Below are 25,095 nucleotides of genomic sequence, written 5' to 3' on the forward strand. Positions count from 1 at the left end.
AAAGGCTAGACCAGCGTTTTGTGACGCTCCTCCCCCTCCGAGGGTCTCAGGGCCCCCACACAGCAATGAGCGGGCCATGTGGTAGCCCAGGATGTGGGCTGGGCTAGGGGGAGAGGCCCTGGGGGACCTGGCCCCAGGAGACGGTGGAGCCCGGCAGAGAAGGCCACACAGTTAGAAGGCCAGGTAGTGCGGCCGGGAGAGGAAGTTCTGTTCATTATAAGCTCCTGCAGTATGCCGAGCACACTGCTAGGCCGTTTATGTGTTTTTAAATATATCTTTCTGGTCGCAGGATCCCTGAGAGTCATTACTAATCCCGTGTTAACAAACGAGGAGACTGAGGCACGGAGAGGCTGAGTGGCGTGCTCCGGGTCACGCAGCCAGCGGCGGGGAAGCTAGGCACACGCCTGTCCCGTTTCCAGGCCACCTCCGTGGGCAGGCCCTGGGGTCTGTACCGGAGTGCGGCTGGGTCCTGAGGAGAGCTGGAGGCCCCTCGGGCCCCCAGGCCGGGGCTCGGCCCAGAGCCCCCGTGGACCCGGGGAGGGGCTAGTGGCAAGGCGGCCCCAGGTGCGCCAGCTTTGGGAGGACAGGACAGGAGTTTTCGGTTGGCAGAGGGGCGGCACGCGGAGCCAGCCTAGTGCTGACGGCAGCCTGTTGGGACGGGGCTGGATCGCTGCCCTGTTATTCATCGCCGTCCTGGCCGCCGCCCCACCCCGCTCACCTGGAGAGACCAGAATGGCAGCTCGGAGAGAGTACGGGCGTGTCAGAGGCCCAGGTGCACGCCCTGGCCTTGCCCCTCCGCTGGGCTGTCCCAGCCCGCCGACCAGGCCTCGCCAGCCGACCTCTGAGGCCAGGCACCCACCCATCCCTCTGCTGGGAGCAACCCCTACCCCCCCCCCCCCAGGGAGGGCAGCTGCGTCTCAACCTTTGGGCCCCTTCCACAGGTGTCTCCGACCCCTCTGCGTTGGCCATCAGGCTCCCGGCCGCCTTCCCTGCAACACTTGACTGGCTCGCCCACAAGCTCCTGTGTCCCAGAGGCCTCCAGTGGAAGTCACCGTCACAGCATTAGGGCAGGAGGGCATCTGGTGAGCTAGCCAATCGCCCATTCACACATTCGGCGCTGGGCCAAGAGGAAGGGGCTCGTCTGGCCTCAGGGAGCCAGCTAGGGACACCCAGGAGCCGGAACCCCAGTGGCCCAATTTCATGCCCTGAGAGGGGACAGGATGCTGCGGGGACTGGTTCGTGGAAGGCGGCTGGTGTCGGGGCCCGGCCTGGGACCCAGGGTTTCCGAGCTGGACCTGTCCCTGCCGCTGGGCAGCGGGGCGACCTCCCTGAGCCTCCTTGGGTCATCGCAAGGAAACAAGCGTGACCGGCACTGGACATTAGGGCCAGAGCTGCGCCTGGTTCGTGGGCGCCCAGCCACGGCCGGCTCCTGGCCCCAGCCCGCCGCAGCGGTGTCAGGAGCATCAGCACGAAACACGGAACCCCGTGCCTGGACACAATGTCAAAGGCTGTGCATGCCAGCGGCATCCAGAGTGTGGCCTTTGACAGCAGTGCGGGCCGGTCCAGTCACCTCCTTGGGGCCCCACGACATCCTAAAGGCAGCAAAATTATCATTCTTTACAGACATAATTAACGTGGATTGTGGCCAGCTTATTAGGTTTTAGAGAGGCCCAGTGCGTGACCCAGTGCGCCTGCATGTTAATGTGCTGCCATCTACACTTTATAGCACTTCGGGGCCCCGTGTGACCCGTGAGCAAGGGACTTTAATGCCCACTTTATGGGACTTTTATAGGGGAGGCCGGGGATGTAGAGGAAGACAGTGGCCTGGGAGTCACCAGTCCTGATTAGAATGGGGGGTTGGCCTGTGTTGACTGGTGACCGCGGGCAGGCCACCTGTGCTCCCCTCAAAGGACTGGGAGCTGGGCAGGGTGGTCCCCCAGGCTCTGTCCATCAGCCCTGGGGGTCTAGGGCTAGACGCACAGTCTTACCATTGTAGGTGGTGACAGGAGCCCCCAGGTGTTGGACGTTCGTGCCCATGATGTGTCGTTGGTCACATCTCTGGTTTATGTGACACTCAGCTCTCAGGCACATGGCCCTCAATTAGGAAACTATTTCTACTGGTGCTTTACTATTCCTATAATGAGCTTTACAGTATTCTGCTCGGCACGTGGCGAGCGGGAATGCCTTTGGGCGGGGGCAGCTGCGGCTCCCAGCACAGAACGCCCACTTCCCAGGAAGTGGCCCCTAAGACTGTCCCTCAGGCTTTGCCACCCTTCCTGGACACCAGATGCCTGACACGCGCAGACTCTGAGGGTACCTTCCTCTGTGGATTAGAAGGGGCTTCTGCGAGGCCAGTGTGAGGGCTGTGGACAGTGACAAGAAGGGGCCGCCGGCAGAGCCCCGGAGTCCCAGGGGCTGACAGCTGGGTGGACCCTTCAGGGGCCCCGCCGTCCACCACGGGAACTCGGAGTCAGCAGGGAGTGTCCTCAGGGTCTTGTACTGAAGGAGAGGACACAGGGTGGGGCACCGTTTCTGGGGATTTCCGTCAATGTCGTTAAAAAAATGCTCAGCCCATCACTCACGCGGTGGCCTGACGTGGGCTCCTGGCGCCTAAGGGCGATGCTGGGAGAAGGGAGTGGCGCCCCACAGGGGTCCCCGGGGACGAGCATGGGGCGAGGCACACGGGTGTCCTGGGATCAGAAGTCCATCCTGGGGACGTTGTACTGGCGAGGCAGCCTTGGGGGATTTCGGGAGGGACTTGGGCGGGGTTCCTGCTGGGCTTGGTTCACCTTACCTTCGCCTCCCTCTGCTTGGAAGAGTGTTTGTTTTAATTGAGCCCCTTATATGTGCCAGGCGCCGTTTGAGGGGCTGAGCCTGGAGTTTCAGGTGGGTCCACTGTTCACGGGGGGCTCCCCGGGGCACCCACGCAGGCAGGTGAGGGCTCTGTGGTCTCCCATTCCAGGCCTGTCCCCACCCCACTCTCTGCAGGCTGGAGGCTGCCTTCAGGAGCAGGGCCTGTGCTTCTGCTGCCAGACCAGAAGCCCCCACGTGTGGGACTCTCCATGGCCTGGGGACAGAGGGGGGCGGGCGTGTGGCCATCCCGGTTCCTCGGAAAGACTATTCCTGGGGAGAAGCCTCCCTGAGCTCCCAGCTGAGCACACAGTTTTTCCCTGAGCAGAGATACAGCACCAAGGGGCGGGACCTCCCCCCGCCCCCCCCGCGGGTGGGGGAGGGAGGGAGAGGATGGGAGAGCCGGCAGCCCCACACTGGGGAGCACAGCGGGTGGGGTGGGTGGTGTGGGCAGGGGCGGTATATCCAGTCCGACGGAGGGCGGGTCCCGCCAGTGCCCGGGGAGAGACGAGCCCGGGAGGAGGCCCAGAGCAGTGCGGAGACTCGCCCTATGGGAACAGGGAGCCGCGGAGCGAGAACAGCCGCCGCCGCCCCACGCACCTCGCGCCTCCCGCTCCACAGGCCCGGCCACGCCGACGCCGACGCCGCCGCCATGAACCACTCGCCGCTCAAGACCGCCCTGGCCTACGAATGCTTCCAGAACCAGGACCACTCGACGCTGGCGCTGCCCTCGGACCAGAAGATGAAGATGGGCACGTCGGGCAGCCAGCGCGTGCAGCAGCAAGTGATGATGACGGCCAAGCGGCAAAAGTCCAAGTCGTCGCAGTCGTCCACCCTGAGCCACTCCAACCGAGGTAAAGTCTCCGCGCGTGCGCACAGGGCCGGTGCGCGCGCAGGGTCCGTGCGCCCTCGTCGGAGGCCCAGCCGCACGCACGGCCCGGGTGGCAGGGGCGAGGGAGTGAGGCCGAGGCCAGCGCTGCGCAGGGTGCGAGCTCAGAACCCCCCAGCCTGTCCCAGTGGGGTGGAGCTACCGCCAAAACCCACCGGGGGGCCGGCTCCTGGAATAAGGAGTCGCCGTGCTCGCCAGGGCGGCTCCTGTGCCACCAACAAGAGGTCTCTCCACGCGCCGTTCGCAGTTCTCTCTTTCCCGATCATGCTCGTTTTCTGCTCCGGTTCCCCTGCGGGCCACGGCCCCAGGGCTCACCCTCACCAGCTCCATCCTTCCTAGGGCGGCCAGTTCCAGCGCCACGGGCCACCGCCCAGGCAGGCAGGGTCCCAGTCCGGGCGGGGCGGTGAGTGGCTGCCAGACAGCGATGGTGTCATCAGACCCCAACGGGGGACAGGAGAGGCACCGCCGGGGTGGGCAAGCTGCTGTTGCCTCTGCAACGTTTTAGCCGACGCCCCGCTCCTGGGAGAGGCCACCCCAGGGCTGGTGTGCCCCCTGGGCACCGGCAGGGGCCCTCTTTCCCTGTTAGCCAACGGGGAAGCTCCCTTCCCCATGGATTCCCCCTCCTGCCCTCAGCTGCCCTGGGGACACTGTCTTGGGGAGGAGTAGGGACCGAGGTCAGCGAGTGACCGACTGCCCCTGGCTGAGACCTCACAGGGAGACACTGGTCCACTCTGGGGGCTCGTCTGAGCAGTCAGCCCTCCCAAGACCCCCACCAAGTGCCCCCACCGTGCGAGGTGAAGAGGGAGGGGTGGAGGGAGGCACAGTGTCTGGTGGGCACCTGCAGAGAATTTTTAGACCGAATGCTTTAGCACAAACAACTCACAGTGAGATTGGCATGCAAATTCGGGAAGCTTTTATTTCTGTAGCTGAATTTAGTCGAATGCTAGTGAAGACTGAAGAGTCAGTAGAGGGGCCAGTAGAGGTCAACTGGGGCTTGCGTATGGGGTCAGGCCCTGGGGACAGAGATGGGCGGGGGTACAGGGGAAGGAGAGGAAGGGGGCAGACCCCAGCGCAGCTGGGCCCCCCGGCACCTCTCCCGCCGCCTCCACGCAGAGCCAGGGCCTCCTCCTTCCTGTGGGGCCTTGGGAGCTGCTCCCCAGCCGTTTCTGGAAGCAGGTTTGGGGAGACCAAGTGCCCTGTGTCCGAAGCCAGCCCACTCTGTTATCCACACGAGACTCACCTGTCCCCTCCCCACCCCCACTCCATCTCTGGCCTGCACTCCCCACCCACAGCTCCAGAGAGACCGCAAACCAGTGCCCAGACACCGGCCACCCTGAGGTCCTCTGGGACCTTCAGCCAGGTGAGCGGTGACTCTCGTGGCCTACCCCTGTGTCCGCAGACCCTGTCCCTACCCCTCCGGCTATGGTGAGGATCCCACAGGGCCAGCTTCCCAGTGGCATCGGAGCTGGGGAGGCTGTGCGGCTGCTTCGGGCCGGTGATTCTGGTTTAGCTGGCTCCTTCCGCCAGACGCCTCCTCCGCACCCGGGCACCCAAGGCTCCCTGCGTGGCCACTTGCTCCTCTTCCTCTGTGCCAAGCACCCACCCTGGTTCCTGGGAGGGGTCTGGGCAGCCCTGGAAGGACCACACCCCAGGCCGTTCCCCTCCACCTGCAGGACAAGTTCAAGTCCACTTCTGTCCCATCCACAAGAGGAGCAGGTTCCTCTGGGGCCTTGGCTTCTCCCGGGCCCCTGGCTCCTTCCAGGGCCCTTCTAGTGAAACTGTGGCCCTGGGGAAGACCGGCCACGCCACAGTTCTCGGGCTCCCTGAGGGACAGCTGGGAGAACCTGTGGCTTCTCTCCTGTCTTGTCTGTGAGGGGCAGCTGAGCAGCTGGGGCTGGAGAAAGAGCTCCAGGGACAGAGCCAAGGCCTGTGTGTCTGTCCCTGCTCATGCCCAACTGGAAACAGGCCCTGGTCGGGCAGCTGGGGGGACAGCGAGGGCCTCTGGGGCCTGGAGATCCCATCCAAGGAGACTGCTCTGAGTCTGCCTGCCCGCATGGCTCTTTCTCTTCTCCAGCCCCCCCAAAACCCAGAGGGTCCCGTGAGCACAGGGCGTCTTCCAGGCCGTGTGGGAAGCAGGGCCGTGGCTGCCCAGAGAGATCTCTTCGGGGCACGGGGCTGCCTGGCCTGGGAGTCCCTGTAGGAGGGGTCGGTTGCAGGGGAAGGAGACACTTTCCCACGCTTGAGCTCTTTGTCACTGCGCTGGAATCTCCTCTCAAGGCTTAACCCAAATCTCACCTGACCGCCCCCTCGCCCGCCCCACCCCCGCACAGTGGTACCACCCACAGGGTTTGACAGAATCCACTTTTTCCCCTCTCCCGTCGCAGTCGGGAAACCCTGGCACGTAGCTGCCGTTCATCAGCCTTGGGCCTGGCACCTCCCTTCTCAGAAGCATCATTTCCATCTCAAATGGCCAAACCTGTGTTTCTCCCTGGTCAGGGGCGGGGGTGGGGGACACTGGGCGGGGCGGGGCCTGTCTCCCAGTCCCTCACAGGGCAGAGGTACTTGAGGCCTCCTGGAGGCCAGCTTGGGGTGCACACAGGTGAGGGGCCACCCGCAGGTGGGGGACAGCGCGCAGCTGGGGGCCTCCGGGCACGGCCTCCATGGAGGCCCTCGTGAGCGTGGAGGGTCCGCTCACCTGCCCCTCCTGGGTCACAGGGTGTGAGCGGGCATCCCCTGTGGGGCTCTGTTTTGGGGGCCGAAGCCGAGATGGGGGATGGCAAAAGGTATGTGCGCCGTAGCTTGTTCTGGCAGCGACCCACTAATTACACTTCAAATGAACCAATTTTTGCTTCTTTACAATGCATCTTGGCTGGAAGCTGAGGTTCAACCTGAATTTCCATTGGCCTGTTCTGACACATGCAAAAATGCAGGGTATTCTGGGGTGCTTCCTAGCAAACGCTGTTTCCCTGCATCCTGCTCCTTGGCTCAGCTCATTGGCGGATTAAAAAAAAAAAAAAAAACAGCACAAAATTCTCTCCCTGCACTCCAAACTGTACCCAAACATTGGCCATTGTTAGCTTAGAAATCTGGGCTCTACTTCGGCGACGGGGCGTGGCATCCAGAGGGTGTGTGGTGTCTGAACAAAACACAACGGAAGGATATTAGAGGTGTCCTAACCCTCTGCAGGGTTAGGGCGTCCTTCGTGGGCACAGCGCATGAGTGTGCGCGCGTACACACACCTGCGCTCAGGCCATGCACGTGCGCGCACGGGGGCGCATGCTCACACCTCACAGCGGAGGCTGGGTACTGTGGCTGGGATCCGCCCCGCGTCCGCGGAGGCTGGGCTGTGGCTGGGCGCTGTCTCGCTCGCTTGCTGACGGATCTGCGCCAGTCGCCGCCTCCCCCGGTGTCTACACCTGGGACAGGTGGGATTAGGTCATGTCCCAAGCACCTGGTGCTCGTGACGCTCCCGGGAAAGAGGCTGTGTAGTCCCCCACCTCTGCACCCAGCGCCCGGCCCGCCCACAGCGGACCTGCGGGGTGGCGCCCCCTGGAGGTGGATCGCTCACTGTTTCTAGTAAACATCCGAATATGCCCGCACAGGGATCCCCTGGGATTTTTTAAAAATGCCAGCACCTGGCTGTGCCCCAGAGGCCCTGATGTGCTAGTCCTGGAGATGTGCAGCCAGGCTCCAAGTCCTGTTCCCGTGCCCTCCCTCCCTTTCAGGCAGACCTGCAGGGGACTCCCATGACGCGCACCATCACTCGCTGGCACACACACGCACGCACGCACACTCAGCAGGCACAGGGCCATGCTGCTCGGGCCCACAGGAGGGTGGACGGGGTGCTGACGAGAGTCGGCTGAGGGTGTGCAGCGCCCGGAGCTGGGCGGGCCACCTCCAGGGGTTTGTGCGAGGGTTTGGGTGACAAAAGAAAGCTGTCTGGGTAGGGCGAGAGCTTGGGGGTGGGGGGAGGAGTCGTCTCCTCAAAGGTCCCTCTGTCTGCCCCCCCATCCCGAAAGAGAACTCCATGTGCCCTAACAAGGGAGCTGCCCGCGTTTTCCAAGCGTCTGTGGGTGAGAAAGCTTAGGGGCATCAGAGGGAAGCAGCTCCAGGGATGAGCCATCTGGGAGGCAGGTCCTGAGATGGCGTGACCGGAGCGCTGACGGGAAAGACAGGGGCGGTGTCGCTGGTGTCCTGGGAAAGCGGCCCCTCCCTGAGACAGCTGCTGTAGGAACTTGGGGTTCTGGGGGTAGGGAACAGAGGCCCCCCCCCCCCGGGGACAGGCCATAGGTTGATTCGGCTGCCAGTGCCTCTCAGACATGCCATCCTTGCCAGTGGCGCATTCGCCCTTCGGGAGAGACGGTGGGAAGCAGATGGTCACCTGAGAGGCGAGGATGGTTCTGGGGGCTGCGCTGCAGCGTGCCGGGTCACCTCCCCGACCACTCCTGGACCAGGAATCCTCTTCAAGGGGCGACCTTGGTTCTGGAGCAGCTCCAGGCTGCTCTCTTTTCCTGGTTTACCCCACCCCCCTGGAGGGGGCCTGGCTGAGCTGGTCCAAGGACCCTGGCCCCGTGGCCGGGCAGAGGCGCCCCACTCACTGTGTACTGAGAAGACAGTGGACCCAGGGGGTGCGAACGGGGCCAGTGAGTCAGCAAGGGCTTCCAGGAAGCTGGGGACCAGGTGGAGAAGGGAACGCCGTCATACCTAGCCCTGTTACTCTGGAGGAGAGGCCCCATGTCCTGACTGTGGAACTTGATTTCCGGAGGGTAGCGCCTACTGGCCAGACCTCCAGGGCCCGGAGAGGGAAATGTTGCTTCTGTTTTGGGAGCAGCGCTCCTCTGAAGAGAGGCCGCCTCCCACCCTCGCCCTTGAGCTATGAGGCTCACTGCAAGGGGCGACTTCAGGTGTGGAATGTCTTTGGAAGCCTCCCCTCCTCACAGCCCGGGCCCAAGCACAGCCCCCTGTGCCAGAGAAGCCACGATGGCTGGTGTGATGGCAGCCTCGTTCCCACAAGAAAGCCAGGCAGAGCAGCTTAAGGTGGGGGTCAGGCGGTCCAAGTCCCGGTTTCACAGGGGACACAGGGGGGCCATCAGGCATTCCTGGGAAGTGCCAGAGGCCTTGGCCCCACTGGAAGTGAGTTATACCCCACACCTGTCCCCACCCACATCACCCCTGGGATGTGGGACTGGCATTCCAGAGGTGGCCCTGTTCCCCTCCGTGGCGGGGAACACCCGCCAGCCCCACCCAGGGACTGTGGGAGCAGAGGCAGGCTGGGGCAGGGCGGGTGCTCCCTGGTGGCCGAGGGGGCGTGACTTTACTGCTGACAGGTTCGTCTGGAGGGAGGCGGAGGCCTGGATGCTGCCTCCCCAGCAGGGCTCTGTCCGTCAACCCCCCGCCCCCCATTTTCCGTCCCAAGCCGCTGGCTGACCCACACCTGCCCTTTGGTGAGAACTCCCTGGTTGTGGGCAAGAGCCAGGTGAGCGCAGGCCTGCTGAGCCCTGCCGCGGGGAGGGAGGTGAGCCGGCTGGGCTGTGCGCCTGGCTGAAGCCCCGTCCCGGGCAGCTGAGCCCCGACCTTGCTTCCCATCTTCCCCTCACAAAGGCCCCTTTTCAGGGGGCAGCTGCAGGAGAGAGGAGGGCAACGGGCTGCCCACCCACACTCAGTGAGGGGCGTGGATTCGGTCAGAGGCTCATGTCCCCCAGGGAGCCAGGGCTCAGCAGGGCCTGGAGGCCCCCGGCAGGCAGTGGGGGGCCGAGGTGGCTCTGCCGTCTGCACGTCCAGCTCGTGAGAACCCTGGACCCTGGAGAAGGAAAACCAGGCTCCTCCTGTGTCACCGTCATTCCTCAGCCAGGGGACCCTGGCGCTGCGTGGGTATCTGGGTGCACAGAGGCCACCCCTTCTTTACGTGAAAGAGGAGGCTGAGGCTGCAGGGGGCACCTGACTTGCCCCCATGCCCAAGCACTACCAATGTGAACATCTCTAGGCTCCCAGGGCCCCAGCCAATGGTGCTGAAGGCGGATTGGTCCTCTGTGGCTGGGGGACAGGGGTCAGGAGCAGGGCCCCGGCCTCTGAGCTCTGGGGGGCCATGTGACATTGCACAGAGGAGGTGGCACCAGACAGCGACCCCAGTCTCCCCACCCTAAGGGTTTGGGAGTCTAAGCAGGTGGGGCAGGTGAGCACCCCCCACCTTCCGAGACAGGGCCTCCACCGCTGCACCCCGGCCAGCACCTCAGGAAGAGGGGGTGGTCTCCCCACAAGGAGACCCCCATCATTCCTCCAGTGTGGGCCAGCCCTGCTGGGCTGACCCGCTCCGAGGCGTCCCTCGAAGGCAGGCGGCACTGGGGATGGAGCACCGGCTGGGCGGGACTTGGGCAGAGTCAGCAGGGTGGCTGTGGGCAGGGCTGGTTGAGGAAGGCTTCCCAGAGGGGCGGGGGTGGGGCTCGCAGTGGAAACGTGGGTGAGGTGGGCGAGGAGAAACCGCCGACGTGGCAGGCGAGGTCCTAGCCCGTCACTGGCAGCCCTGTTCCCAGGACAGTAGAGCCTTATCCTCTAGGACCCCCGCCATCTGGTGAAAGGGGGGAGCAGAGGGATGGTGCCCCCAGGAGCCCAAGTCCAGCCTGATTTCTGGGAGGCAAAGCCACTGTGCCACTAATGACAGTAATGACACTCTACCCCCCTGCAGAGCCTGTCATTTGTGGGTCACCAATCACGCCAAAAACATTAATTAACCCTCCTGCTAAGAGATGCAGGAAGGAGCGGAAAGGCCCCTGGTTGCTGGGCGGCTGGGCTGTGGCTGGAGCCAGAGTCCCGCCCTGCAGTGGCCTCCAGCCATTGCTGCTCTATGGCCCTGATCTTGAGGCTCCGAACCTGGCGTGGCCAGGTCCTGCCCGTCTTCCCCAAGCGGGAAGCTTATCTTTGTTGGATGTGGGGTCAGGATTCCCTGAAAGGGCACAGCAGTGCCCCGAGGGCTCCTGCCACGTAGGTGTCAACCTTCGCCAGGAGCAAGGAGCCATGGGGTCCCCAGGAGGGGGCTGTCCCTGGACTTGTAGAGTCTGTCCTCTGCCCTGCAGGTGGAGGGGCTGGAGGCGGGAGACAGGACTTGCAGCCTGGGCCCAGCCCTCCTCCTCCGGCTCAGACCCGGACTCCTCGGGGGACGGGGGCCAGGGGGCCCCGGGTGGGAGCGATTGGTGGGCCAGGGCCTGGGCCGCGGGTGACCAGCATGGCCGACCCGTCCTAACCCTGCCTCTGCTCTCAGGCTCCCTGTACGACAGCCTGGCGGACAGCTACAGCAACCACAACTATGGAACCACACGGAGCGGCTACTACTCCAAGTTTCAGACGGGGAACGGCTCGTGGGGCTACCCGGTAAGAGCCGCGGCCGCTCCGGGGCCCCCAGGGCGTTCGTGGGCAGTGGGGTCCACAGTGCAGAAAGTCGAACTGTGGCCGAGGCGGGTGGCAGGGAGGGGCCGCCCAAGATGAGACCCCGACGCTGACCAGGGCCCTCGGTGTGGCCAGTGTCTCCTGGGGCTCATCACGCATGCCCTGTGTGGGCTGATGGACATTCCCGGACGTCTCAGGGCGACCCATTCAAAGCCTCAAGAAAAGGACTTTGGTAGAGTCCCTTTCGCCACGTCTGATGCAATCATGCCACAGACGTGAATTCTTGAGGCCCGTCAATGGGTTAAATTAGACCTTTCCAGGAAAGTCTTAGGGGGTCTTTGTTTTTCGCATGCGCTGATGTTGACGGAGGAGGAGGCCCTAGAGGGCGTCCTGAGGCCAGAGGACTTGGCCAGCTGGACTGAGAGGCAGGGAGCGTGGCTTGCGGCCGTAAGTCCACCACACCGGCTTCCAAGCCCAGCTCTGCAACAGAACCGAGCGAGGCTGCCAGGCCGGACCTGCCACCCCTGGGCCTCGGCCCCCTCCCGCACACAGCGGGCACAGGGAAGGCTGCCCCCGGGGGGGTGGTTGTCAGGGCTGGATGGAAGAATGGCATGTGTGCGAACCTGATTTCATCTGTCTTAAGGTGTTTTTTTTTTTAAATTAACATGGGTAGAGATGATTCTAGATCCCTCAGTCCCGGCCTCTCGCTGTCCTTCTATGTGGCCCCCACGGTTTCTGCCAGCCCCCGAGTCCTACGGTCATTTACTTTGCCATTTCAACATGAGCCCAGGCCATGGTTGGAAACCCTTCTACGGGGCCCTGGAAGCATCGCGCAGGTGGGGATGGAGGCCGCTTTGCTCTCCATGGGGAGCTGGGCGCCCTCCTTGGGGGCTCTGGGCCCTCAGCAGCGTCCCTAGAAGGTGCCCCCTGACCGCTGGGGTCCTGGGCAGGGGACCGTGGGTGGCTTCTGAGGTAGGTGTTTTGTTGTTGTTGTCAGTGTGGTTCTTGCGGCTGGTTTTGGAGGGCTTGTGTTTCTCACCTGTTATTGGGTAGGGACTAAAGGGGAATCTCACCAGGTTGCTGAAAATGTACTTTCCTCCTTTTTTCCCCCTGATTCTTAATGTCAGTTGACACCATTGGCGTAGCGTGAGCACAGGAGACTGAGGCAGGACGCTGGCAGGTCAGGAGCAGGTGTGAGTCAGGGGCTTTGGCTTGGAGTGGTCGCCCCACGGACTCTGCTCACGCGGCGGGGGGTGGGGAGGGTCAGGTCAGACCAGGGAGGGACTGGCAGCTGGGCGACCCACCGCACTGACAAGGCAGGGGGTCCAAGAAGGCTTGGTCCTGGCGCGGTGGCCCCAGGTACACCTCTGAACGCCCCTGGACGCCAGGGTTCTGGTTCGGGAGACAGGAATGTGTGACCTGGGTGTGTGCTTCACTCACAGGTCGATGCCGTGTTGCATTAACGCCGAAGTGTTGCCAGCAGGCACTGTAAACACAGCCACCAGGGCGAGTGTTTCTTCTGTTTCATTCACTCACACTCACTGGCTCTCGGGGTTCCCAGCTACCCCCACCCCCGCCTGTTTTCTGACCCCCGGGGACACCCCCTTCCCTTTCCCGCACCCGAAGGCCCACCCTCCTGGCCCCTCCTTCGCTGGCAGGACCTCAGACGTGACTCACCTCAGGGCAGCTGCCAGGACACGTCCCGTCTCCTCTCAGCTCTGGAGAGGCCCTGGGAACAGCGGGGCGCTGAGCCTACACAGGCTTGGGCGCGGGGAGGCTGAAGGAGGAGGAAATGGAATCCCTGGCACGGGAGCCAGACCACAGTCAGACAGGAGCGGGCAGGCCACAGGCACCGGGAGAACAGGGGAGAACAGGACAGAGGCCCGGGCTGGGAGAGCCCCAGCCTGTGGGGGTGCCGGACAGTGGGCACAGGGTGGCGTGGCGTGGAAGGGAGGCCTGGCTGGGGGAGCAGGCACAGCCCTCGCACCCTCCGTTCCCTGGCAGCGGGTCCCAAGCAGCTTAGCGGGCATGGTTTCGGGCACTGCCTTCCTCCTCCGTGAGCTGCCGTCCAGCTGGGAGGAGGGCCACAGACAGACGGGATGTGTCGGCTGCTGTCCCAGACGGACATCCCGATGCTGCCACTGCCCGGGGTCTCTCTAGACCCACTAACGTTTTTAGTCGATTGTCCCCGTGTCACCTCAGGAGCCAGAAGCGTGATTTTTTCCTTCCTGGACTCAGGCTCCAGGGCTCAGCCGTGAGCCCTGGAGCAGGTCAGTGTGGAGTGTCCAGAGAAAGTAAAATATATTGGGGCATGCTTCTGCTAGAGAGTGCGTGGTTGTTCCCCTGAAATTCCAGTGGAGCTGGACGCTTTGTGTGTGTCCGCACCCAGCAGCCCCAGGTCAGGGTGTCTTCCCGCTCATTCCCGGTGAAAGGAGCAAGGCCCCCCCATGGCCTCTCCCAGGGACGGGACCGGCCGAACGTCGTCACACTGCAGGCCCAGGAGGAGGTGGAGGCGTGGCAGGCTCGGCCGGTCCTGCAAAGCTGCGGGCAGACTTCCGTCCCGCGGGTCTGCTCTCAGGGAAGCTGAAGGAAGTGGCCGGTTCTCATTTCTGGGTGGTGACCTGGGTCAAGACGGCAGCTGCAGCCCTGACAGACCCTCTCGCTTACAAGCCCAGGAGCATCGCGTCCTGACATCGCCCGTCCAGCAGCGTGGGCAGTGAGGGGACGTACGCGCCCACCCCACAGGGGAGCTGCTCCGTGGTCAGCCAGGCATGCTGGGCCCGGGCTCAGCGTGGCCCATTGCCCGCCTCGCTCGGCCACAGCCAGTCAGTGGCCCTGAGGGACGCAGTCCCCAGGACCGGGCTCGCTAGCCGTCTCTCCCCGCCCTTGTCTGTTATACTTAACAAAGAGACACAACAGCATTGGACAATCCCACCGTGAAAGGACCCAGATGGGACCAGGGCCACCTGGGGGGCCTCCGGCACAGGCAGGAGGCTGGGTCACAACAGGCCCTGCAGGGGTGGGGACACCCGAACTCAGCGCGCCCCAGTTGGCCACAGACGTGGAGTGTCCACAGGCGGGGCCCTGGGTGGGGGGCTCAGAGCAGAACGCACAGCGGAAAGAGACCAGCCCACAGTCCGCACAGTCGGGTCCCGGAGGCAGCTTGCCTCGGAGGGACGGGCCCCGGGCTTCGGCCTGCGACTTTGGGTCCCAACTCGACTCTGCCCCTTAACCAGCTGTCTGGCCCCAGATGCTGAGCACCCACAGCTCGCCACCCCTGAAGTGGGTGGAACCGTCATCCATGGCTGTGGATGCGATGCTCAGGTCAGCCGTGGGCGGCCGGGGTCCTCGGCTCTGCTGGGCAGCACAGGCCAGGGACCTGGGTGGCCTTCACCTCTCCAGACCTTGGCTTTCTGTCCAGGGAGCTGGGCAGCTGCGCCAGATCTGGCAGGGTTCTGACCAAGGGGCTGCAGGGGCCTGTAGCTCGAGCCCCAGGGTCCAGGGCACAGGCAGGCCCTCCCACTGAGAGGTCCCCCTCGGCCGCACGTCCTCCCTGACCTGATCTCAGGGACCAGCTAAGTAGCAGCTGCTCAGCTCCCCGCCCCACCCCCGCCACTGCTCCGAGAGCGAGCGATGGATGTGTCCGCCCACCCCGGGTCCCTGTGCCAGCGCGTGACTCACTGCCACCCAGCCCGGGGAGACAGGCAGCTCTCGCCCGACAAGAAGAGACAGCGACCCCACTTGCCGAGGGACAGAACGTGCCTGAGAGAGGAGAGTCGGGGAACTGGCAGGGAGCCTGCTGCCAGCCCCCCTTCACCCCAAAAGCAGCAGCCTGCTGTGAGCATGTTTTCGCAGACTCCTTGCTGAGGCCAGGGACACTCCCTCTGTTCAAGCGGGGGCAGACGCCCATGTCTGCAGTGTCTCATCCCGGGGGATGAGTCCCCTCCGTTAGCTGCTGTCCACTGGGACGTGGTGCCTGTGAGGGAGAAGCTCCCACTGCCTGGGGGCTGAGCGGACGGAGCCCCCTTTTGTGCTTATGTCCCCGAATCTCAGGCCCACAGTCCCTCCTCCTGGCTGAGGTCTGGGTGAGGCCTGGGTGCAGGGTTCTCCCTCACTGCCCAGGGGACCCGCTGGCCACAGGTGTATCATCAGTTGCTCAGCCCAGCCCTGTGTGGCCCTGACACCCCGTATCCTGTGCCCTTACCTGGAGATGTCAGAAAATGTGCTTCCCGTCAGCACCGTGGGCTCACAGTGGGGGGGGGGGGGGGGNNGGGGGGGGGGGGGGGGGGGCAGCATGCTTCCAGCAAATACATGTAAGTTCTACCCACAGGCCAGTGCCGGGTGCAGGAGAGCAGACAGGCTCCAGTGTGGGGACGGCTGTGAGAGGAGGGGTCCCCTTAGCAGAGAGGAGGCGCAGGGGGCACAGGAGAGAGGCTCCTGGGGCTGGGCTGCACAGGAGCCCTGGGGCCTCCTTTCTGATGGACCGCCAAGGAGGGCTGCGGGGTGCCGGTAGCCGGCTCCCTGGCCTCCTGTAACCAGGGCCTGGGGGCCAGAACCCACGACTCAGCCCCTCTGGCTGAGTGTGCATGCTGGCCACCCTTTCCTCTTGCCCTGGTGAGGAGTGCCCACCTCAGGAGAAGGCAGAATGTCACCTGCCACTGTCCTGAATGGGCCTTGTGGGGACTGGAGGCCAGGCAACTTGGTCGGAGCTTTCAGGGAGTGAGGCCACTGCCAGGGGACTCGGCATGACAGCCGTCTGGCTGATGGAGGCATCGGGTGGGGCAGCCTGGGACACAGTGTGCAGCAGGCCCTCCCCGTGGCCCGCAGGGAAAGGGGGCCACTCTCCTCAAGGGAGAGGTGGCCTGACGGGTGTGGGGTCCGCGGAGGTGGCCGCGGGTGCCCGGCCCGCACCCTGGCACTCATACCCAAAGCAGAGCCTCTGTCACCCCGAGGAGCCCTTTTCCCTCGGTCCCGACAAAGGCTCGGCTCCGCAACCCCTGAGTCTTCACATCCTCGGGTGGCGTGGTGGTTAAATGGCAGTGCTGCAGCACAGCCCGCTCCCACCGGCCCCGTGTCCCCGTCTGCAGGGGGCCTCAAGCCTCGCCCAGCCCTGGAGCCCGTGTCCTGGAGACTTGGGGGTGAGCCCTCGAGTTCTGGGGGAGCAGGGGAGCGCCAGCCTGCAGGGTCGCCCAGCCCTGCCCCCCATCTCCAGTGGCCCTCACTTGGGGGGACTCCAGTCTGCAGCCCCCCATTTAATGATCCTGGGGGGGTGCTGCATTTTGAATGCACACAAAGTGTGGCGACCCCTCCCCCACTTGCTCTTTTAGTCTTTGTAAGGCTGGTAGGTGAGACAGAGTCGGTGGCCGGACATGATGGGCAGGAAAGTCACCCTATGGAGGAGGTGGGCTCACCTGGTCCCTCCCAGGTGGGCGTTGTGTGGGGGAGGGAGGGAGGCACCAGGGCCCCGAGAGCAGTGACTCAGGGTCTCTCTCCTGCCAGGTGAGGGCGGATGGGCCAAGGTCAGCAGCAGGGACGTGAGGGTCTTCTGGGGCCTGTTTTCTGGTTGGAGTTTTCCCTGTGTCACTGGGCTAGGGAAGACCCGAGAGGGTGGAAGGGCCGTCCCCACCCTGTGGAGGGAGAGGCCCAGCCTCCCTCGGGGCCCCGGCATGTCTCTGCAGAGGCCTTCCTGCTGGAGGGTTGCTAACTCAGCTGAAAATAAAATCGGGGTGGGGGTGGGGATTGAGAGATGGATGGGAGAGAGGCAGCTTGGACTCCTGGGGGCCCTCGCCCCAGCCCCACCCGCTCCCACGAGGACAGAGGCGGCTGGTGGGCCTTGTGGCCAGGCACCGAGCCAGGCCGACGCTGGGGCAGCGTGGAGTCTCGTCCCGGGCCGGAAGCTGCACCCCTCCTGTCCCCAGGACCCCTGTCTGGGACCCCTGGGAGGAACCGAGGTGGGGGTGCTCCCACAGGGCGCCGGGCCTGCAGAGGCTCCTAGCCATTGTTACTTGACGTCACTCCACTCGCTGGCCAAGTGGCTGGAGGACAGACTTGGGAAGGGGACGCTGGAGACCGTGCCCTGGTTCAGGTCCCCGCTGCATGGCCTTGGCCCAGCCCTGAGTTCTCCGGGCTTCCTGGGCTCACGGAGAGGATGGGGGGGGGGGGCGGGAGGATGGGGCGGTGTGCTGCTCCCACGGGACAACACAGGGGAGCTCTGTGCCTGTCAGGGTGTTGCTAGGGTGGGTGTGCTCAGGGGCGTCCCTGCCCGAGCCCGCCCCGTGTCGGCAGGTGGGCATGCACAGGGGACTGTGTGTGTGCGTGTGTGCACGCTCCCTCCGCGCCCAGCAGGTATCCGGACCTCTGAGCGGAGGGGCTTGTGTATCCACCACACTCTACACAAAGGGAAGGCGTGCAGGGCCCCCCTCGGTGGGACTGCTGGTCCTGGCCACAGGGGGCGCTGCTCAGGAGGAGATAGCGACCAGCGCACTCTCCTGCTTAAGTCCCATCTCGGACTCAGGGTGGCCTCACACTGCAGAACCCACAGTGCCCCCTGCCCCCACCCGGAGCTCCTGGCCCAGGGCCCAGAGCCCCCCTCTCAGGCAGTGCTGGCTGAGAGGAGAGAAATCCGGTACCCCCAGACCCTGTGGAGGGAGGAGCAGAGCGGCTGGCCATGTGCCAACTCCCCCAGGCCTTTCTGTGACTGGCCAGCTCTGCCCAGACCTGGCCCGAATCCCAGGAGAGTCCAGGAGCGTTGAGCGGGGAGCCCCAGAATGATGGGTCCTGTCCCTGGCCACCCCCCCACCCCCCGTTGAGCAAAGCCCTCTCTCGGGACAGCCCTCCCCAGGACAGGGAGGCAGGAGGAGTCCCCTGTGACACCGTGTGCTTCACTGTCCTGAGGAGGGCGTCAGAAATGGCCCTGCCGGGGCCTCTCTGCTGGGCGTGTGAGCGGGCAAGGAGGGGCAGGGCGCGCCCTGGGAAGCCGGTTTGGCAGCCCCGCCTGGCTGGCGGAAGCTGGTTTCACTCAGGCTGACGGCTGGGCACCAGACGGCCCTTTCATCTGGGTCTGCCCGCACACCCCTGGAGCCCAGCAGCTTCCACCTGGCCAGCCAGGGCTAGACACAGCTCTCTGGGCACGGCCGGCCAGCTGCTGTCCCCCAAGTCAAGGGGCGCAGGGAGGGCTGGTGGGCCTCGCCAGGCTGGTCCCACGCCGCCCAAAGCCCAAGTCCCCAGTCCCCAGCTTCTGCACAGACGCCCGTCTGCTGAGCGAGGCGAGCCCAGCCCAGTTCTGGGCACAGTGGGGGGCCTCTGTGTGGAGAGTGCAGGGCGATGACAGAGACTGACAGTCGAAGAGTTCAGGGTGGTGACACACTGGCAGGGCCACAGGGTGTGAGAGTTACTGGAGACGCCCAGAGCAAGGCTGGTGGGGGGGGGGTGGGGGGGGTGGTCAGCACCGCTCTGTGGTGCTGGCGGGCGGAGCTGGGGCCTTGAAGAATCGCAGGCCAGGCATGGAGAGGAAGGGTGAGGAAAGGCCTCCGGGACCAGCGAGCGGTGGATCCGAAGCAGGGCAGCCAGGGTGGGCCGATGTCTCGGGGCTGCGTGAGCAGGGGCCTGGGAGGGGCCAGCCAGGGCGTTCGTCCTGTCCCTAGCAGAGAGACACGGTCGGCTCCCCTGTAGACCAGGGCTAATGACAGCTCTGACCGAGGAAGGTCAGGGAGCCGGCCCCACCGGGCAGGCGCCAGGCCCGCAGACTGGGTGGGGCAGGCGGGAGGCACTGCAGGTCGCTGTCCAGGGGAGAGCCGAGGAGAGCCACCAGGCCGGGTCTGGGCCCGGGAGGGGAAGGGAGGACAAGAGAAGCCTCCCCTGCCTGCCCATTTAGTCCTCCATCACAGTCCCGTCCGACGACCCCAGGCTCTGTGGGCAGGGCCTCTGCACACCGAGTGGGCTGCATTCAGCGCCTGGAGACCCTTCACCTGACGCCATCCCCGCTTTTCTCTGGTCTGGTCCAGGCGAAACGAGGGGGGTGGCCTCGGAGGGCTTCCTGCTCAGAAGGAGCAGGACGAGAAGAAGGTGCTAGGCAGGGGGGCTCTCAAGTGGGGGTGCAGTCCACACACTCGAGAAGCTGGGTGGGTCACAGGGGCCAGGTCATTAGCACAGGGGCCCAGCCAGGGGAGCCCCTGTCTGGCCCACCTGGGAAGGCAGGGCTAAGGGTCAGCTCCACTGGTCTCCCAGGTGGAGACGCACCCCGGGGCCCCCTCGCCATCCAGCCCAGGCTGCTCCGTGAGGCAGGGGTCAGCTTCCCCCCTCTGGAATGTTCTGGTCTGTGGCTCCTCCCACCTGAGGCTGAAGTTTCCCAGGAAAGCCTGAGACAACCGGACAAGGGTGTGTGTGTGTGTGTGTGTGTGTGTCCTTTGTATTCCAAGTGGGGACGCTGCCAGCAGGTCACCATCGGCTGTGGGGGTGGGGGTGCAGGCCTCACAGAGCGGAGCTCTCCTGCCTGCCAAGCACACGCTGGCCTTCCGGCTGCAGTGCTCGGGGCCTGGGGGACAGGGTTTAGAAGTGAGGGGTCTTCCTCGTCCGGGACCTGTCCTCCCCGAAGCCTGGCCTCCCTGTGTATCGTCTGGGTGGGCCACCAGACTCTGGTTTTCCGAAACTAGTGAGGCCTCCTCCTCAGTGGCCCCAGCGGGGAAGACCACCAGTGTGGACCCCTTTCCGGGGCTGACCTGGCTTCGGGGTTCATCTCCCTCCTGTACTAACCTGGCAGCCCCTCTGGGTGGGGCCTCGGCTGCAAACCTGTCAGCCAGGTCCCGGAGGCAGCCAGCCAGCCTGTCCAGTCTGAGCGTCAGCAGAACCCAGAGGTGCCTCTGAACAGACCGCACCTTCACGGGTTCTCTGGGCGCAATTCCTACAGCAGCTTGACCGAGGGAGATGCTGAGGCCCCCCGGGCCCAAGTAACTGGCCCAAGGCTGCTCCGCAGATGAGCGGCTCAGCCAGAGCCAACCCTGCATGGTCAGGCCCCAGAGCCATGTCCCTGACCCTGGGGCTCCCTCTGCAGTGGGTGTCTCAGCCCAGGGAGCTTGAGGGGTGTGCTTGGAGCCCCACTGTGCCCCCACCACCTCAGCCTGATAGAAGAGGGGGAGCATTGCTGACTTTAGCCAGGACACAGGCCATCTGTGCAGGGTGGACCCCCAGAGAGTACAGCCCACCAGTGGCAAGGAGACCAGGGCTGGGCTGGGGTTCCTGGAACAGGGAAGGCTGCTGGCATGTGGCTGGTGGGGCCTGGGAAGTGCGGGCCACAGGGGTGTCCCTACCTGCCCTGCCACACCTACCCCCCACCCCCGTGGGCCGCTCCCTGTGGGCAGGGTGGCCCTGCTCCTTCCCCAGCCAAGAGAGCCAGGCCCCAGAGCCTCCGGGAGCTTATTCAGCAGGATGGCCTTGGCGCTGGGCTGGGGCCAGGATGAGGCTCTGGGAGCCGGGTCAGGTGGCGGAGATGACGACAGGCAGTGTCATTTGCAAAGAACAAGGGCGCCCCTGTTGCGTTTCCATTTAAGGCTTCGCCGGCTGCCCTGTTGAGGCGTCCCTTGCTTTCCCACCAAAGTGCCATCATCACCCGTCATCACCTCCCTCGCCCGGGAGAAGGAAGGCGGGGGGTGGGGCCTAATTGCATATTTTGTGCGTTATCTGCAAGGTGTGCGTTCCAGGTCCCCAGGCTCCCAGAACGGCCCCCTCTCCGCCCCTCTGCCTATTCCTGCCCCTCCACGCCTCCCTACACCCACACACCTGCTCCCTCGGGGAAGGTCGGTTAGACCCAGCCCAGGGAAGGAGGCTGCCTGCCGGCGCCCAGCTGGGTGTGCCGGCGGGTGGTGTCCAGGAGTGCGCCATGGCCCAGGCTGGCAGTCTGGGGCTGCTGAGGCCAGTGGTCTGAGAAGGAGCTCAACCCACGGTGGGTTCTTGCTCTGAGGCTCTTCCTCCAAGAGCCTGTGTGATCCAGTGGGGAAGGGAGTCGCCCTGTGGCCTGACTTCCCCTGCACACTCACACATGCTCACTCACACTTTCATACACATGCACTCGCACCCTCACTCACTCGCGGGTGGGGCAGGCAGGCTCCAGGCTGCGGCCCAGGTGAGTCCCCAGGCAGCACCTGTGTGGAGCCGTCCCATCAGGCTCCGTGTTGACCCTCTCGTCTCCGAACAAGTCAGTGCAGGCAGAGCCCCGGCTGCGCTCTGGGAAAGTCCTCTGTGGGCAGCTCCCTTCCCAGCTCAGTCTCGGGCTTGGCAGGCTCCGCCCAGGGGGGCAGGCTCCCTGGTGGGCGCCCCCAGCCCCGGGGGCCTCACTGTTCTGGGTCCAGTTTCTGCCCAGCCTCCCGCCATGAGACTGACAAGGAAGCCCAGGGGCCCCCAGCACCCCATGCCGCTGTCTGCACTCCATGGGTACAGGTGTCCCCCAGAACAGAGGGCCCCACAACGGGTGGCTTTGACGGGGATCCCCTAGAGGGCCCGCTCCGCTCTTGCCCTGCAGAGGGGGGTTTGGCAGAGAGAAAACCGTGGGAAACCGTGGTGGCCACAGAGGCAGACCATTTCCCACGCCACGACCAGTGGCCAAGGAAGGCCTGCACCAGAGCCGCCAGCGTCTGGGGCTGTCGTGGGACAGCAGAGAGAGGGCTCGGGGACACGGGCTCAGGGCCCACGGTTGCCCTCCCCTCTCTGAGCCACTGTTGGGGCAGAGTGTCCTCTCCTCTCCAGGCCTCAGGCTGCCCTCCCATGTGGGGCCACATGCCGCCCACAGAGAGAAGCACATTTTCAGGGCTGGTGGCACCAAATAGTCCAGTTCACACCAGTCCAGTCTGCCCTTTGAGACGATGGCTTCTGTCTGCTGAAGTGGCTTCAGAATGCATAGGGGGTCACAGCCTGCAGTTCGAAAAATGACACCCCGGGAGGTTCCTTGCCCCCCGAGCCTTCTGGGGTCCCGCAAGCGTCACTGTGGGGCCCTGGGACCTCCGCCGAGCCTTTGTCCCTTCCTCCGGCCAGATCTACAATGGGACCCTCAAGCGGGAAGTGGACAACCGGCGCTTCAGCTCCTACAGCCAGATGGAGAACTGGGGCCGCCACCCCCCGCGGAGCAGCTGTCACGCGGGCAGCGACATCTGCTTCATGCAGAAGATCAAGGCCAGCCGCAGCGAGCCCGACCTCTGCTGCGACCCAAGGGGCACCCTGCGCAAGGGCACGCTGGGCGGGAAGGGCCACAAGACCGCCCAGAACCGCTACAGCTTCTACAGCACCTGCAGCGGGCAGAAGGCCACCAAGAAGTGCCTGGGACGCCCGCCCTCCTGCATCTCCAAGCAGGAACCGGTGTGTGTCCCGCCCACCTCCTGCAACAAGGACATGTCCTTCAGCCACTCCAGGGCCAGCTCCAAGTGAGTGCGGCCCGGCGGGGGCGGGGCCTGGCTGGGGGCGGGGCCACGTGGGTGGGGGCGGGGCCATGTGTGGTGGGGGGGCCTGGACTAGGGGCTGGGCGGGGGGCAGGGCAGGGTAGGACACCTCCACCTGGTGCACTGCAGGGAGCTCCCCGGATGGGAAGGACCCAGCCTCTGTCCCCAGGGAGTTCCGGGTCCCTCCCTGGGTTGTTTCGAGCGTGAAGGGGCCGCACACAGAACACAACACTAACACAAATGTGCTGAGTGTATGGGCTCTGATGGAGTCACGGGGAGACTAACTCCAGCAGGGGAGCTAGGCCAGTGGTTCGAGGGGTGGGCTCCTGTACCAGCAGGAGCTGAAATCCTGGGAGCTTGGAAGAAATGCTGGTTCTCGGGCCCGCCCAGACCTGCTGGCTCAGCCCTGGTGGAGGGGCTGGCAGCCAGCGCTGCCACACTCCCTGCCAGCACTTGACGGGTCCACAGTCTGATGCCTTTGATCTCAGGCATCTTGATCCGTTTCTGAGAGTGGGGTGGGGTGCCCGGGTGGGGACGGGGCACCGTGAGGACTGGTCTCGCGGGAGCAGACCCTATGAGGGCCTGGGGAGTCAGGCACAGCAGAGCCGGGAATGAGGTTAAAGACAGGAAATTGCCAGGTTTGCGGCTCAAAAAGGCGACTATCAGCCATTCCATACAGTTCAACCGGACAACCACCCTTGGGCAGCGGTCCCGGCCGTTCGCCCTGACCCTGCAGCACAGAGGGGACATGGATAGGATGACACAGTGACCCGGGCTTCTGACGGCTCAGTGGGGCCACGGGCGTCAGGTGGTGGGTGGGGGGTGTGGAGCAGAGAGCCGGCTGTGGGGTCTCTCACTGTGGTCTCCCACGGCGGTCTCCGTGAGAGTGGTCAGGGTCTGAAGGGAGGCGGCAGCTCTGAGGGTGGGAAGAAGGAGTAGGTGTGAGGGTTTCTGTGTGAGAAGAGTTAGCTGGACTTGGGAGGGGAAGGAAGGAGAGGTGGATGGATGGAGGGAGGGAGGGAGGGAAGATGGATGGACAGACACATGGAAGGTGGGTGATGGATGGATGATGGACGCGGGACAGAAGGAGGGAAGACGGACGGGTGCGTGGGCAGGCTCACAGCCATTCCCTCCCGTGTCTCAGGACCAGCCACAGGTGAGCTCAGCGGCAGAGCAGGTGGGGAGCTGGCCTGGAAAGCAGGCAGAGGTCCCTTCCTGCTCGATCGTTGACCCTTGGCCAGGACCCCAGCCCAGTGAGTGCTCACTACGGGGCGTGCCCCTCCCTCCCCCAGGGGGCAGTCCCAATGCTGTCCCCAGGTGGGCCTGGCTGCCTTGTCCTGGCTCTCGGGAGAGCAGATGAGGCTGTGACAGCGTGGGTGTGCAAGGGGGACTCCCGAGTCCCTGCACCAGGGCCCCTGTGACCCACACCCCTCGCCAACCCTCGCAGGATCTGCAGTGAGGACATCGAGTGTAGCGGGCTGACCATCCCCAAGGCTGTGCAGTACCTGAGCTCCCAGGACGAGAAGTTCCAGACCATCGGGGCCTATTTCATCCAGCACACCTGCTTCCAGGATGAGTCGGCCAAGCAGCAGGTACCTGGTGGCCTGGGCAGGGCCTGGGCAGGGCCTGGGGCAGCAGCCCGGCTCTGCACTTATGGATGAGTGGGGCATTTGCCGTGGGCTTCTTCTGCTCACCCTGCCCAGCTGCCCAGGGCAAGCAGTGCACTCAGCATCGCCCCCGGTCAGAGCCGGGCAGCTGCACCTTCTGTGGCGGGCAGAGCCCTCTGGCCGGACAGACCTTCCTCCAGTGTCTCCACCGTCAGTCACTGTCACTTCAGTGGCAGCTTCGGGTCCAACACGACCCCCCGACAAACATGACGACTTCCCACACCTCAACCCCGCCACCCACTCCCTTTCTGTCCGCCTGTCTGCGCCTCTCCAAATCACCTGTGGTGGGGTTCGGGGCTTGTCTGTGCCTCCCAAGCTTGGCTGGTGGGGAGACGCCCGCGGGGCTCTGCACTCAGCCTGGGGAGGCCGTGGCATGTGCTTCCCGGAGAGTCCAGGACGCATCTGCCCTGAAGTTCCCAGAGCAGAGAAAGCTTCGGCGGGAGGGTCTCCGTTAGGTCTGTCCTGCTTCAAGGGCTCCAAGGGCGTCCACGCCCACTTCCCCTCCGGTGTCCACCCTGGCCTCCAGAGGAGGGAAGTGGGGTGTCGGGGTCCGAGCCCCCATCCTGGCTGCTGGTCCGGGCCTTTCCCGCTCCATCACATGGCTTGCTCCTTGGGGCTGGTATGGGTGTTTCTGAGGGTGCGGTTCCTGACCAGTGCGGCGGCGCCCCTGCTCCCCAGGTCTATCAGCTGGGCGGCATCAGCAAGCTGGTGGACCTCCTGCGCAGCCCCAACCAGAACGTGCAGCAGGCCGCGGCCGGCGCCCTGCGCAACCTGGTCTTCCGGAGCAGCACCAACAAGCTGGAGACCCGGAGGCAGGGGGGCATCCGGGAGGCCGTCAGCCTCCTGAGGAGGACCGGAAGCACGGAGATCCAGAAGCAGCTGACCG

General features: G+C 64.8%; 1 protein-coding gene across 1 annotated transcript in view; it reads left to right on the forward strand.

The window, feature by feature from the left end:
* Window positions 1-3,325: 3,325 nt before the first annotated feature.
* Window positions 3,326-25,095, forward strand: part of PKP1 (plakophilin 1) — a 28,384-nt gene continuing 6,614 nt past the window's right edge. Inside the window, exons 1-5 of the mRNA XM_037070569.1 lie at window positions 3,326-3,704; window positions 10,995-11,104; window positions 22,142-22,527; window positions 23,990-24,134; window positions 24,888-25,095. Coding sequence (XP_036926464.1) covers window positions 3,401-3,704; window positions 10,995-11,104; window positions 22,142-22,527; window positions 23,990-24,134; window positions 24,888-25,095 — 1,153 coding nt within the window. The 5' untranslated portion in view covers window positions 3,326-3,400. The remainder of the gene's footprint in view (window positions 3,705-10,994; window positions 11,105-22,141; window positions 22,528-23,989; window positions 24,135-24,887) is intronic.

Source organism: Sturnira hondurensis, unplaced genomic scaffold (genome assembly GCF_014824575.4).
Source record: "Sturnira hondurensis isolate 20B ecotype Veracruz unplaced genomic scaffold, ASM1482457v3 Scaffold0018805, whole genome shotgun sequence".
NCBI classification, from domain to species: domain Eukaryota; kingdom Metazoa; phylum Chordata; class Mammalia; order Chiroptera; family Phyllostomidae; genus Sturnira; species Sturnira hondurensis.